At 35.8% G+C, this 16,267-nt stretch overlaps 2 protein-coding genes across 3 annotated transcripts in view; one reads left to right on the top strand and one right to left on the bottom strand.

Annotated features, from left to right (window-relative positions):
* LOC128234094 (DNA topoisomerase 2-binding protein 1-A-like) overlaps positions 1 to 7,444 on the bottom strand; it is a 60,801-nt gene extending 53,357 nt beyond the window's left edge. Inside the window, exons 1-6 of one of the 2 annotated variants that reach the window (XM_052948088.1) lie at positions 7,257 to 7,444; positions 6,328 to 6,411; positions 4,732 to 4,815; positions 3,708 to 3,850; positions 1,887 to 1,932; positions 1,215 to 1,301 (exon numbers count right to left, since the gene is read on the bottom strand). In XM_052948088.1, coding sequence (XP_052804048.1) covers positions 1,215 to 1,301; positions 1,887 to 1,932; positions 3,708 to 3,850; positions 4,732 to 4,809 — 354 coding nt within the window. In that variant the 5' untranslated portion in view covers positions 4,810 to 4,815; positions 6,328 to 6,411; positions 7,257 to 7,444. The remainder of the gene's footprint in view (positions 1 to 1,214; positions 1,302 to 1,886; positions 1,933 to 3,707; positions 3,851 to 4,731; positions 4,816 to 6,327; positions 6,412 to 7,256) is intronic. The other variant, XM_052948087.1, reaches the window with a different exon arrangement.
* Positions 7,445 to 9,489: 2,045 nt separating this feature from the next.
* On the top strand, positions 9,490 to 13,844 carry LOC128235378 (protein artichoke-like). Its single transcript, XM_052950187.1, has 5 exons — positions 9,490 to 9,537; positions 9,677 to 10,459; positions 10,830 to 10,991; positions 11,888 to 12,095; positions 13,607 to 13,844. Exons 2-5 carry the CDS (start codon positions 9,681 to 9,683, stop codon positions 13,706 to 13,708), a joined length of 1,251 nt encoding a protein of 416 aa, XP_052806147.1. The 5' UTR covers positions 9,490 to 9,537; positions 9,677 to 9,680; the 3' UTR covers positions 13,709 to 13,844.
* Positions 13,845 to 16,267: the final 2,423 nt, after the last annotated feature.

Genomic DNA, 16,267 nt, shown 5'->3' with positions numbered 1-16,267 from the left:
AATGTCTCACCCTGTCTTTGCAACTCAAGATACAACAGCAATCATGCACAAATGTCTCACCCTGTCTTTGCGACTCAAGATACATCAGCAATCATGCACAAATGTCTCACCCTGTCTTTGCAACTCAAGATACAACAGCAATCATGCACAAATGTCTCACCCTGTCTTTGCAACTCAAGATACAACAGCAATCATGCACAAATGTCTCACCCTGTCTTTGCGACTCAAGATACATCAGCAATCATGCACAAATGTCTCACCCTGTCTTTGCGACTCATAATAGAACAGCAATTTATGCACAAATGTCTCACCATGTCTTCGCGACTCAAGATAGAACATCACTAATGCACAAATGTCTCACCCTGTCTTCGCGACTCAAGATAGAACAGCACTAATGCACAAATGTCTCACCATGTCTTCGCGACTCAAGATAGAACATCACTAATGCACAAATGTCTCACCCTGTCTTCGCGACTCAAGATAGAACAGCACTAATGCACAAATGTCTCACCCTGTCTTTGCGACTCAAGATACATCAGCAATCATGCACAAATGTCTCACCCTGTCTTCGCCACTCAAGATACAACAGCAATCATGCACAAATGTCTCACCCTGTCTTTGCGACTCAAGATACATCAGCAATCATGCACAAATGTCTCACCCTGTCTTCGCAACTCAAGATAGAACAGCAATCATGCACAAATGTCTCACCCTGTCTTTGCAACTCAAGATAGAACAGCAATTTATGCACAAATGTCTCACCCTGTCTTCGAACTCAAGATAGAACAGCAATTTATGCACAAATGTCTTACCCTGTCTTTGCGACTCAAGATACATCAACAATCATGCACAAATGTCTCACCCTGTCTTCGCAACTCAAGAAACAACAGCAATCATGCACAAATGTCTCACCCTGTCTTTCGCAACTCAAGATACATCAGCAATCATGCATAAATGTCTCACCCTGTCTTCGCAACTCAAGAAACATCAGCAATCATGCACAAATGTCTCACCCTGTCTTCGCAACTCAAGATAGAACAGCACTAATGCACAAATGTCTCACCCTGTCTTCGCAACTCAAGATAGAACATCACTAATGCACAAATGTCTCACCCTGTCTTCGCAACTCAAGATAGAACAGCACTAATGCACAAATGTCTCACCCTGTCTTTCGCAACTTAAGATAGAACATCACTAATGCACAAATGTCTCACCCTGTCTTCACGACTGACGCTAGAACAGCAGACAATAATATCCTTCATCGCCAGGTTATAGATGGGCTGGTACTTTCGAGGTATGTTCTGCAAAGACACAAGTTACATTCATGATTATTTTAACAATCGCCTGATGACTAAACTAAACTAAACTATATTTTGGCTGTTAGGGAATGTGACTAGGGTCCTTCCAAAGAGGAATTTTTTGCAACAAAAAGGAATTAAGACACCATGCATCACTATTCATTATTTATATGATAATATTATATCATATCCAATTAATGTTTAAAAAATCACACATTGACTTTTATGCCCATTTTTAGGGAGATAAAATAGAGATCATTTCTATGTAAGTTTGTTCATTTAATGTAAAATGTGCAAAAACTAATTGTTTCAATGATATCATAACATCAATCATCAGAAGTTTATATACATATAAGATCTCTATTGTTGGCAATTATTTGAAAATATTAAAGAAAATGTTGATTGTATTATTTTGGGTGATACATGCAAAAACTGTTTGTTTCCATGATATTATAACATCAATTATCTTAAATTTTAATGAGATATGTATTGATGTTCGTTTATTAAAAAAATATGATAGAAAATGCTGATGTCTGATCATATTAATTTTGTGGGTTAGTTCTGTCAAAGTTAAGCACATGGACAAACCTGATTGCAGGCCAGGCAGGTCAGTATACACAGTGGTCCAATAACCCTGGAAACAATATATGGATATAAATTAACTAGGGATGGCAACGAGTACCCGAGTACTCGAGTACTCGATCGAACGTCCGAGTACTCAAGTACCAAATCACTACTCGAGTACTCGGAAAAAAAATAAAAAAATCTATAAAAATCACCAAATACACGATTTACAGACAAAATATCAGATCTGGTTAGTTGCCAAGAGGACAATTTACGGTCCCTCTAATCCCCGCTGTGTACACAATTGACCTCAATCAATTAGTTGACAGTTGTTATGATAGTTGCAAACTGTCAACAAAGGACCCCTATTTCAAATTAAAACTGATGTCAATTAGCGAAGTTTTGATAGCGGTGCTTTCACCTACACAATTCGACCATTACGAAAATTGATTTTTTAATGGGCGCATTTTAACTATTTTTGCAATGATTATCACAATTGATTGGTTGATATTAAATCAAGAATTATGAATATTAATGAGGTAAACAACAATTACACAGTACGAAAAACTATAATTTAAAAAAAAATGTAGAGTAAACAACTCAACAACTGAACTTCGTATTGAATATTTTTATGTATGCTATTAATTTTTTGTTCATTGTAATTCTGATTTTTGTTCATTTCTGCAGTGCATTCTTGTATAAAATGAAACGAATAAGACAAATTAAAAGCCTGAAACAACATTTGTTTCCTTTTTATATCATTTTTTGTTAAAATAGTAAAAATACGTAATGAAAGTTTACTTTAAATGTGAAAATGATCAATAATACGACCAACGCACAATATACGTCATTAACGATACATGTATACACAATCTTGTCTTTGCGAACACATATTCAATTTTTCCGAGTAATCGAGTACCCGAGTACTCGATCGAACGACCGTCCGAGTACTCGAGTATTAATTTTACTACTCGTTGCCATCCCTAAAATTAACTGAAATAAAACCAGTGCTAGAAAGTCCTAAATGTTTTCTAAAATCATACTAGCCAGACAATATATCATACGTAAATTGAAAGTTAATGGAAGCCTAGCTAGTACAAACTTAATTAACTGTGAAATATATCACGCATTTGAAGCCCTGTTGGCTCGCAAGGATCAGCGACAATACCTCGAGTCTCAAAAAATTTGAGCCAAGTGAGAATTCTTACCTTCAGTATAAAAAAGTTGGTCCTTTACATCCAGTTTGAGCCAACAAAGAATTTGAAAAATGCGAGTTTGAGCAAACTTCGACTGAAGACTATTAAACTGGGAGCTGATTCATCAAGAATCCTAACAGCATTTTTGTATCTATGAGAGGTTTTCAGCAATAGAAAACCTTTACCAGGTACAAAAACTCTCTAAGAAATTTTGATGAAACAGCTTTTTCATGTAGAAATACTGTTTTAAATCACAATTTAACTTCATATTATTGCAGATACTGGCATATAAATAAGAAAGAGCTTCTGCCAAAACGGACAGTTAAAATGACTTGAAGGCCGATTCAATTTTGCCAAAAAATATTTCATTCCAAAAAACACCTTTCAATTCAGGACACTACAGCCAAAACTTATTGAGAATCCTACAACTTAAATCATATCTAGATAAAAAAATAGTACAGTTAAATTTCTATGTATCAATTTGCAAAGCATTCATCTTACAGATTTTCAAATTTCTATTTAATTGCAAATCATGATTGAAATTACACCATTACATGCACAGGTAAAACAGTAAGTATGATTACCTGGCGTATAATAGTTTTTAAGTCGTAAAAAAGCTTTACTTTTAAACAGGCAGCACATAAGTTACCTATTGCCAAGACCAGAGATGTGATCATAAGCCGGTCCCGAGAACTTCTCAAATATGTAGATGGCACCCTTCTTCTTTTCTTTCACAGTGAGACATTTGTCCTCTGTGTACCACCCCGGGGACATCTTCTCATCTTTAAGGCACTGTTTCACAATATAAAGAGATAGAAATTATTTCACAATCAAAAAGTGTAAAAATTGTAATCCCCCAAAAAGAGTGTCAAATCGTATCACAATAAAATAATATTGTTTCACAATTATTTACAGAAAATGTGAAATTATTTTACTGTAAAAAGTGTGAAATTGTTTGAAAATAAAAATTGTAAAATTGTTTGACAATAAAAAGAATGTTGAATTGTTTCACAATATAGTTTTCGAGACCAAAACCTAATATACCAAAGGGGTAAAAATGGTGGAAAACAATAATCACCAGGGGTCTATGGGGCCAAGCTAAGACCCTTGGCAGGTCCAGGACAGTGCCTAGTTGGGGTTCAACCCCCTTTCTGTCTAGGCCACGAGTGAGTGGGTCATCCCGAATTAAGCTTTTTAGATTTTAATGTTTACAAATGCCTGAAATGACCATATGCTTCAAAGGCAACACTACTTAAAATGGCCTTTCTGGTTTGTTAAATGCAATTATCAAATGTTTTCTTTATTTTTTAACAGTTTGACGATATTTTTTATCATTCTTTCGCACTTAATCATATGGAGGGTGTTCTCATTGTAAATTCCGATTGGCTGACATTAAATTGCTCCGCTTACTGGCGATGTTTCAATAAATGGGTGACACACATTCAAAAATCTTTACAACTGGGGCTGTTTATAAATGAGTTCACCCCTGAAAATAACTTTTAAACTATGCAGTTTTCCCAAAATGTTGAAGTCACCTCTGGAGATTCTATTACCCTGACTGGCTTATCCAGTTATGCATGCTTATTTTATCCCACCCTTCTCTCCTGACACCCACAGAAGGCAAGGCATGTACTACCAAGCAGGAAGAAAATCCCTGTATACTTATAGTATACCTTAAATGCATCTTCGATGATGGAACGGGTTGGCCCTTCATCACCAATCTTCACACACAAAACTTGGAAATTGGACATAGCTATCTGAAATTTACAATAATAAATGTTATTTAAACACTTACCCCACAATGTATTTCATTGTTTCAGCAAACGGATTATTAGCAAAAAGATACAATTTAACTTTTAAAGTAAAAAAAAAGTTGCTACCAACTTCGGGAAAGTGTCAGTTTTACGTGTGTGGTTTGCCAATTTCGCAATACGTCATGTGTATGCCTATTTGGCATGCAAATGCCCAGATGTAATAGACAATGATGATGCCTTATTGTTTTATACCCTGCTAATGGATGTATATTCCACTAAAGTAACAAATTAGGCATCTCAAGCCAAATCAACATGTTTCATGAAATAGCTGAGAATGTTTCCATAATCACAGCACAATCAGAAAATATCTCGCAAAAAAATCCACCTTATTTGAAAAAGAGATTTTTTAAATAGCAATTATGTTATTCTACTTTCAAAAGTGGCAAATGATTTGACTAGGGCGTGTTGAGCTGTATAGCTTTGATTGTCTGTTTGACCATGACAAATTCAGTTGCTCAAGTATGTAGACTAGTTTTGACATTTTCATAATGACTGATATTGATACACTTTTCCAAGTTTTGCTCTGAAATAAGAGTTGAGAAAAGTGAAAAGTTTCCATAAAAAAGGCATGATTGCTGCTATGGTTTAAAGTAAAGCTGGTAGCAAAAATTTGCCTGGAATTGGACTCAAATCCATGACTGCCAGAACACTGGTAAGGTGATCAAACTAAAAGAGCTAACATGGTGGCTGTTTCTAGCCCACGCACACAACATAGTCCTCCCCTATTAAACTTTCACTTGGGTTAAAGGAGAAAATTTGAAAGACCAGAAAAAATCGCTGGAGGCCAGGTGGGTCCAGGGAAAAGCCCTGGCTAGGGTTCCAGAAGCCCCAGGAGGCTCCAGAGACACAAGTATTCAAAGGGTTGTTAAAGGTAAACACATTTATATCATTTATTCATGTCTCTTGTAATTATACTTAATTCAACTGCTTCCTTAAATAAGATATGCCGCAATATAAAACATTTAAGTATATGATGTGAACCATTCAATTTCAATTAACCCCTCAAATGAAGTTTTTTTAAGCCCATTTTTCCCATCTCACTGTTTATGTCAACATCCTTTCCACAACCTTTCACACCCCTACTGGCTAAGGTCACAAATCCGGATCCTTTTTGAGGTTTATCACAGTTATCTTGGAGAGTTTTTGTTGTAGAAATTTAAAATTGCATATGAAACATCTTTGGTTAATGTGACAACATCTGTCAAAGTACAGATTCACGATCTCATCAATGTTATAACGAAATCGTTCATTATATGGACAGTAAATTGCCCTTAAATTTATGCTATGGAGAGCACAAATACTGAACACTTGCAAAGCGAAAATACATGGTCATACAACTATAATTAATAAGTATGTTATATTAAATAAACACTTAGCTGCAAAGTTAGTTGTTGTTTCCGATGTTTTTCAAAACATGCAATTAAACTGTAAAGCGTGATTTCTATTTATAAATACCTTGAATGTAGGTCAATATAACTGCAAAACCTAAAGATGCACGTGCGCCCTCTGACGTCATTCCCCCATGTGCTACATTTTGATCTTTAAGGTATAAACATTGAATGGCATTTTTTTAGAAAAATACTTAACAAAACAAGATGAAACTTCGCAAGTGTGACCAAGGCAAGCCTCTGTATTGATCTAGATCATCAAATAATCGATCACGGTAAACAAACGCGCGTTTTAGCCGGCGTTCGGGATTTGTGTCCTGTTTGGAAATGTACCGTCAACCAGTACTTGTTTTTAGATTTTTTTCAACATGTTAAAGCATGACGGCATAATAAGCACCTGCAAGATCAGGGCATTTCTCACTAAAAATATAGGTGATGGAATCATACATTTTGTTAAACTCCGAGAAACTATCAAAATTTTGAGGAGTGTGGTCATAAACCTGTCTTTTTAACTTCTCAAACCAGGAAAGAACAGCTCATGCCAAAACACTTTTACCCATGCTTTAAGGCAGATCCAGGCATTGCTGCCATTTACTTTTACAACAAGTACATTAAATGGGGAAGAAAAGTGTGTCAGGTGTCGGGCTTAAACAACAAACACCAGAACAGTAACATGGTGGTCTAGCCAGGTTAGGGGGTCTTACAACTGACACCACAAAAGTAAGCCAAGGAGGAAAAGTGTGCCCTGTATTCAACAGGTACCAACAATTGCTGGAACACTGGCACAGCACTCAAACTGACTAAACTTACCGACAGATGATGCTTACCCACACACACTACAGCCTGTAACTCATCCTATTAATTTTAAACTAATATAAATTTACTTTATATTAATAATTGAAACATTGTTGATCAAATCGTTTAGCAATTCTTTTAACTTAAATAAATATCTGAGAGTATCCAAAATATATTTTGTCCGAAAATATATCAACTTACATTTGATCAAAAAGTAATTTTCTCGACATAAATTTAACACATGCCGCGGATTTTAGAGTATTATTAAATCTAATTTGTATTGCAGGGGTCCCTTCTTCTGTGATCTGTTTCTCAGCCAAAGGATAATCAAATTTTGACAGTTTGTTTTTGTTTACTCCGCGCCATTTTATTTTAGATATTACGCCCTAAACAGCAAACGGTTCACCTTGTACGCCAACAATTTCTTCGCAGTGACCTCCCCTTAAAACGTCCCCAGTGAAGACTAAAACATGTTTATCAAGTCACACAAGTTCTGAATAGCTTTTATGGCATAAAAAACTATATGTAGTTTTTTAATCACCATACATGTATGATATATAGTGTACTGGTCATTTTCCCCGGTAAGCACAGGGTACGTGCTGCTAACTGGTCTTTTTTAAACCTTGTATTTGAAAAATGCACAGGGGGCAGAAGTAAACTTATTTTATGTTTTCCTATACAGTATACACTTTATACTGCTCTTGTACTGTTTGCAAAGCGCTATGCTCCGCCCACTTATCTCCCTCATTCGCATTTAGTGCGTCAGCTATCCAATTTGGAATTTCGTTGGTATTTCCCTAACATATCTTTTTAGTAAAGCATCGTGTATAGTTATATACTGTACTCACTATTTTTTTCTCTAATAGTTTAATACTAAGTAAGGCTTTAAGATTGTAAGTATGTAGTTACACAAAATCACGGACCTATAAACCTATAGGTCCGTGACAAAATAAATGATTATGCGATTGTACCATTAATTTATGTAAGTACAGTACTTCACAAGTCCTATAAGTGAGCATATATAAATGATCGCGTATCTCTGTCAATATTATTAGCCCGATCGTGATGAAATTTCAGTTTATATAGGAAAGAGAAATGACATGATATTCCATTTAGTTTATTTCATAACAAACACAAATTTAATTCAGTATGAGCAATAATTTAATGGCGCGTAAAAAGTCACCGTCGCAAAATAATAATATCATGCAATGATACTAGTAGCTCATTGTGCAAATACCGCGTTTGACCACCCTAACCGTTGATCACAGCATGAACGCGTCATCCTATGGATGTTACTTAAACGGTGTTCATATTTCTGTGGTAGATCAACCCTCTCTTAAACTATTTTCGCCCGAAACTCGGGGATGGTCTGTGGCACTGTGTCATTCCTTCTCACACGGCGATCTAACTATCCCAAATGTTTTCTACCACATTTTCAGTCTTCAGACTTCGGTGGTATGTCCAAATTGCTGATGTTGTTTGGAATCCTACATATCTATTAATTGTATTTATTAAATATTTCATCATGATTGGGCCAATACTACCGGATATACTAGTACACATCCATTCATACATATACTAATAAGATGTGTTAGGTGTTACATAATATACTCACAACCTTTAACCACTACTAATTGCATTATTATACACTTTTACAATTAAATTGAAAGCGCTTAAAAGCGCTGACAGGCTTTCGGTCTGGTACGATTTATGAGATAGTCATGAATGACGAATGGAACAAAAAGTGTGTGAAGATTTCTCAGTTTGTCTCAGAGTCACGAACATGCAGCTTATGCATATTTATATGACATAATATGACATCAATTTTATTTTCATTTAAGCATATCGAAGGGTGAATGCTGAAAGGTTCTAAGTGTATAAAAATTAAAAAAAATGTTTTTAAAAAATAACACTACGGTGACGGTGTCTACATAACTAAACCACGGTTTTTATCTGGCGCAACTTGCAAGCTAGATGTTATTTTAAAGTATTTAATACTATTGCATTAATATTCAAACCATATCAGTTGTGATGATATTTTATTTAAATATAGATCATGATTTCATGATTTTTGACTGTTAACGGTTTATCTATACTACTATCAGCATTATCGGCCAATTGCGCCGGCGTATCATCATCAACCAGATTAGCAAGCTTACCGCGTTGAGGCCCGTTTACGGAATGTTAAACGCCTATTTCATTATGAAGCCAAACACATTATTAAGAAAAGATACACGTACGAGATAGTGCTATGCAAAACACGATACAAGTTTTATATAGACACATTGCATTTTATGCTTTTAGAACAAAGATAGATTTTTATGAATACACATCAAAGCAACGACAATTAAAAATTAGGCGACGGGCCTACTTCTTATTTTAAGTAATGATACAATACTATTTAAGTAATGATTTATATGCATTTACGTGTAAAGCCAAATATTTGAAGGGCAAACTCTGTGAGGACATATTACTAAACAAGGTATGACTTATATGCTCCTTGTTATTAATTATATTCTATTAATTAGTTTAAACTGGTGCTCCGATACGATTGTATTTACATTTGTCTTATAATAAACATAATGCCGAAGCAAATCTTCTAAACTATTTTTCTGTTTCAGTACCATGGTACACTGCACCAGGGTCAGTTTGTTCAGCTGTTTACTGACCATTGCATCTATAACCGGGCTTTCCAGTACGGACAGTATACTCGGACAATGTCAGACGGCCGAGGGCATATACAACTGTTCGGGGATAGGGCTCGAGGATATTCCAACTGGCATCCATATCCCCACCCCAACCACAATCATAGATCTCCATGGCAACCACATAAGCAACATCACCTATCTTGACTACGGATCTTTGACTGCACTGGATACGTTAGACCTTTCTGACAACCAGATTTCAATACTGGAACCAAACGCTTTAATGAAATTAAAAGGTCTTAAAGTACTTGATCTATCAAAAAATTATCTGCAAGGTTCAGGGATGGAAGAACACATGTTTATGGATTTAAGGAAGTTGAAAGAGCTTCGATTGAAAAGGAACCCATTAAAGATTTTGAGAGCAGATTTGTTAAACTATTTTGAACTACCGTCGCTTCAAATTCTGGACTTATCCTATTGTGAATTGGAAACATTAGAAGCGAGTTCTATAGATCTGCCTTCTTTGATTTCACTAAATCTCAGTTGGAACAAACTGACAGAAATCAACAGAAGAGCGTTAAGAATGCTCAATGATTTGAAAACCCTTGACATGAGCCATAACTTGATCAAGGTGTTTGATACCGTGCCTCATTTGCCCGAGCTCCAGACTTGGTACTTGGATAGCAACCTCATAGAAACCGTCCACGTAGGCGACCATATTTGGACTTATGCGGAATCTTTACAGAACCTTTATATGAGGTTAGTGATAGATTTATCAGGATAAAATGGCGATATTATTAATACTTGCTTTCTTTCTCGTCCAATGATTCTGCCATTTCCTCCTTTAGACATTAATGTTTCTCTTTAACACAGCACGGGGATGCGTTTTTTTTTTCTGGCAACAATCAAATTAATGCAGCCAATGTGCAAGGATATACGCTACTAAAACCACCATATTATACGATGATATATAAATGCATTTAACTTAAGACATGCACACGCCACTGTTTCCGGTCCATGACTATGCAATTGCAATGTGATTTTATTTCATTTTGCATGCAATTGTTATTGTTTATCTTATCATTGAGCTTGTCCCATTGTTTTTGTCTATATTCGTTTGTTGTTACAGGAATAACCAAATTATGCGATTTGCTCCGGGCGACCTTCCACTTGACCTTGGCACTTTGAAAGTCCTTGACCTCAGCAACAATGAAATTCACTGTGACTGTCGCATGAAGTGGATCGCTTCTGCAGTTGTCGAAGATAAAGCAAACAGAGACATTGTTTTAAAGTAAGTTTTTGGCAACCTTATTTCAGATATATCTGGACCAGTGCCTGCGGTAAACCGGACAGTGCTAATGTAATTCAGGACACCAACTAATTAGTAATTTCGCAATCAAATTCAATTAAGAACTATGTGTAATGCAAATTTTGCCATTAACAGTAACATAAATCACTAAAATCCTTTATCTAGATGTATTTTTTCAAAAGAAAAATGCATTTCAATGTGTCAAGTTGATGAAAAGTAAACTGTTGAAGTTCAGGCAAGATAAAGTTCTTATAACAAAAGGTGCAAAAGGTTTATGCAGACAGCTTTTCTTTGTCATTTGTTGGGTTTACTTCTAGAAGTACTGTGCACCAGTCAATTATAACACCCCCCCCTCCCCCCGGTCCGGGGATATACCGGGGATAGCCGGGGAATGGGCCGTATTTTTATGTTCCTGGTGGCCCGCAGTGTCGTGTGAATGTGGTGGTTTTGTCTTTGCGCCCAATATAGCGGGGAATGGGCCTTACCTAGTGTCCCTGTGGTGCTGTTCTTTTAGCGGGGATTTTACCATCAGTTCGTCCCCGCAGGGCGGGGATTTTACCCGGATTTGGCTGGACCGAAAGTCAAAGTCCCCGCTATTCCCCGGACCTGGAAGGACCGTGGTTACAATTGACTGGTGCATTAGTATATACTTCTATTCATTCAATTTAAAACTTGATACCCCGATAATAACAAAATCGCAAAAATACTAAGGTTGAAGAGATGCATTTGTTTTATAATTTGGAATGCATTTATAGTTTTTATATACAAATTTAGTATATTAACTGTTTCTCTGGGTAATAAATGATTTAAATGTGTTCTATAAAGTGGAATAAACTGGCCTGATTGTTTTAACTTGCATTAATCAATTCAATTTCTAGGTGTCGCTACCTCTCAAGAGTTAATGGCAAAGATTTACTTTCTCTACCCGAAGAAGAGCTGAATTGCAATATTCCACCAGGAAAAATAATATTCATCGTCTCCATGGCAGCAATTGTAGCCGTTTGTGTAGGGCTGATAGCCTTCTTCGTGGTTAGATCAATACGGAGACGGTTCAAGATTCGGCGAGCAACGAAAAGCGACAACAAGGTGTTTACCGTTTATTCATTATTCATAACTGATGTTGATAAAACAAGAACAATCAAACAATCAAACAAACTGATTTTAAAATTCAAAATAGAACGCCAATGATAAAACACATGGGCAAACACATGGGCAAAGACTTGGCCAAATTTGATTAAAACAATAGCAAATCAACTGTTTACTACGAAGTACACGAGTATTGTTGGATAAGTATCAACCAATCAAAACATATTTTTGCTAACTCTGACAAAACAACAACAAAGGATAAGCAGTTTTATTCAAATGGCTGCGGTTTGTCTATATATTTATTAAAATATGGATGTATCATAAACAAAACTTGCGAAACAACCTCGACAAGATGTAATCATTGTTTTGGTAACTGATCAACTGTATAAACCTCTGGTTAAGGATAACTTGGCTTGTAGTAATCCTTTTGCTTTTATGAACTAATAATACTTTTTCAATATGAAATATGGCCAAAAGATTATAAGTATCTTCATGGCCGCTCGTGTAAGATAGGTTCATTCCGACCCGAGCGTATGGTGTTTTGCGGAAACGAGGTTTACCGAGTTTCCGTAAAACACCCTGCGCGAGGGTCGGGATGAACCTATCTTACACGAGCGGCTATGGTAGATGATTTTTCTCCCACCTCAGTAAAACAAAATTAAATGAAAATGTATTTTTTGCTGGAACTCTTTTGTGCTTAGTGAAAATTATTCCGTATGGATATGCGATATCACGTGGTTGTCATGGATATGCGCGCAGTGATCCAGTTTATGTTAATAGTAAAATCGGTCTTTTTAAATAGTTCTAAGGAGAATGAAGCATTATTTCTTGAATGGTGCGTGAAAACGGTTTTATGGTGACATTTGAAGCGAGAAATAATTAATTAGCGTTCTAAATATTACCATAAGACAAGATTTCCTTGATGCTACTGACGACAGTCTTCAACAAGGGAGGTAATTACAATGTGGTGACCATTAAAAAGGAGTTCCATACGGGCATTTTATCTTCGCCTGTGGGCAAGATAAGACTATCTATCTACTTATCTGAGGTGGGAGAAAGCCATTGTTTTCAATTGTGAACAATTGCCGTTTGCTAGTCGCCACTTCACTCACTTCAACATTTCACTTCAGCTTGTCTTGTCGAGGTTATTTCGCGAGGTTCTTCATAATCCATTGAATAATGCAACCATGCCGTAATATTTATGTACGAAATAATTATAATCCTGTGATTCGTCAACTGATTGTTTGTTCGACAGTGCCCTTTTCAATAAATAAATGTAGTCGTTACTTCAAAACTCTTTGATCTGTAGATACATTATATATGACCGCACTATCGTATTTCAATTTGAACTTTAATTATTCAGAAGTCCAGTCTTTAAACATGTATTGCAAAATAACGTAATTTTGACGCTTAAATATTTTCCATTCAAGACTTATAGTTTTTATAAAACGGGCCTTTGGCTACCAACCATTAAGCCACATATGACATAAATTGTAACGTTCCATTTCTAGGGGGATTATTCGGCGGTGTACACGAAAGAAGACGAAGATATCCAAGTGACAATGTCGGACTCGCGAGGACTGCTGGTCAACAAATCGGAATTTGATGTTTAGCTTACCTCTTAATGTTTATGATGACATTGGCGAAATAAAAGGCGACTCTCTCACATCATTCTTGATAGCGATTGTTTTCCGCGAAGTATGTTAAAGTTGAGTAATGTTTTGATTTTCAATAAATCAAAAACAATTACTTCTCATTTGAATAGATGTTATTTCGTAGACTTTTTTCGTCTTCACTCATATGGATTTCAAGTTACAAGCAAGCTTGTGTTTTAGTGGATAGTCCTTTTAAACGCGAGGAAACCCCTTACAGTCCACGTACACACATATATATGTCGGTAAAGTTGGAAGGTAGTTGGTAGTTGGTAGTTGGGGATTCGAATACTAATACTACAGTATTCAACTACCTACCCGTTGCCAGTTGGGGATTCGAATAGTCAAATACCTGCTAGTTGCCAGTTAGGGATTCGAAAAATCAGAGTTAGATGTGGATATTGAGCTATTCAACTATTTCCAGTCGGTTATTCGCAAATATCCAACTACCAACCAGTTGGTAGTTGGGGATTCAGAGTATGTCTATATATACGATTTTAAAGGTCACATATGGACAATTCGACCGCCATATGTTTGTTTATGCATGTACACATATATATCTTTGCGACAAACACTGTTTTAAATCACTTTTATTCGTATATGTAGACGCTAGTCGGATATTCGACCATTTCAAGTCGATTAGTTGAATATTCAACTATAAACCAGTCAGTAGTTGGGGATTCAGATCATGTCCATATATATGGTTTTAAAGGTCACATATGGAAAATTCGACCGCCAAATGTTTTTCTATGCATGTACGATATAAACTCTAAACAATCTTTAACATCCGTTTTTGTTTGCAGATGATTTACGTGAGGAAACAGATTCAATCATGCACTATTCCATGATGTATACATTGTGTGTACTTTTATTGGAATAGTGATTAGCACATGAAAATACATTCATGTCAACATTTGACATTTCCCATAAACCATGGCATTACTTCTGGACTTAATTATCACCATACCATCCGCTTATATATCAGAATTATTTGTTTCAATGCATTTGCGTGACAGTATTCAATTTTTGCCGAAATCAGTCGAAATGTCTTCCACAAAAAATTCTGACATTTTGTTAGTTAGAAATTTAAATTTCTGATTGTCATTATTCTACATTTACACGTCTTACAAATAAAAGGTCATAGAAATAATGATGTTATTTAAAGGCACACAATAAAGGTTGATGCATATTAAAAAGATTTTGACCAGAATGACTAAAACCAAAAAACAACAACACACAATTAAGGTACAGATAAAAAATATTCTTACTTAAATAAATAATTAATAGCTCAGTAGCTATAAATATAAAACATGCGCGAAAATATCGCTGATATGTTTGGATCTGAACATAGTCATATGCTTTTGTTTTGATCATTTCAATCAAGCGATTTAAACACGATAATGCATTAAATCATTTTTTTGCATCAAACTATATTGTGCGCCTTTAAAATCGATGCACTTTTACATATACACGATTATCAATATTGCATTCCCTATAGTCTTATCTATGTGAAAACGATATTAGCGTACGGCAAAGGATGTAGTTTAAAAGTCAATCAGATATTAAAGGGACTCTTACATCGTATGTAGGGTCAGAATTCTAAAAAACATGTTTGTAAGAATGATAAAACACCATCAAAATTTATATAGCTATGTTTATAAGGATTTTGTGTCGACTGTAGAAATAATGTTCGTGTTGTTTGAAAGAGTCTCGAGCGAGCAACGTCGATGTTTTTATATATACCGACAGTCATCGAAAATGTATCACTTATCAAAAAAGAATTCTGTCGTAAAAAAGTATTGAGAGCCTTAAAAATCAATAAAGTCGAAAAATAAGTCCCCCAAACACGTGGCTAAAGTCGATAAAACGCGCCTCTTGCTCCGCCAACATGTATCCTTCCATGTCGGCAGTGGCGTAGCTACACATAGACCTTGTTGGCCTGGGCCTACAACTTTTCTGGAAAATGACAAAATCTGAATAACGCAAAATGCAATACAAACTAGCTATTCAAACACTTTGAACAACACAAATCTTTGTTTTATTTATTCCAAAGCAAGTTTGGTGTTTATTTAAACAACGTTTACAGGGTGTATTGCTTGTTTTTATTGTGATCTTTGCTAATTATTTATATAATTGATTGCGTTTTATGTGCATGCAGAAGTCCCCAAACTCACATGGAATCAGCGGGCCTACAGCCCTAGCTACGCCCCTGCGTGTTGGGACATTTAGTTTTCATACTATCACGTTGTAAATGTTTGTCTCTATACGATGACAAATATACGCTGATGTCTTGATGACGTTAAGTACGTATATTGTTTATAGTCTGAATGAGTGGACGTGACGTGGTGACCATAATGCAAACTTGTCCCTGGACGTGTGTTGTATGTATGGTGCGCTATCAAAACTAATTGGTTATGCAACTTCAAAACAAAATTACCACGAAATGGCGTGGGACCAATCTGTGTAGCGTTTTCTTTGAATGTATGTGTACTTCAACGAATGTACAAGTGAATCATAAAA

This window comes from Mya arenaria, chromosome 5, assembly GCF_026914265.1.
Source record: "Mya arenaria isolate MELC-2E11 chromosome 5, ASM2691426v1".
In the NCBI taxonomy this organism is placed as follows: Eukaryota; Metazoa; Mollusca; class Bivalvia; order Myida; family Myidae; genus Mya; species Mya arenaria.
Note: the sequence above shows the minus strand (reverse complement) of the source record. Positions and strands in the feature narration are given on the sequence as shown.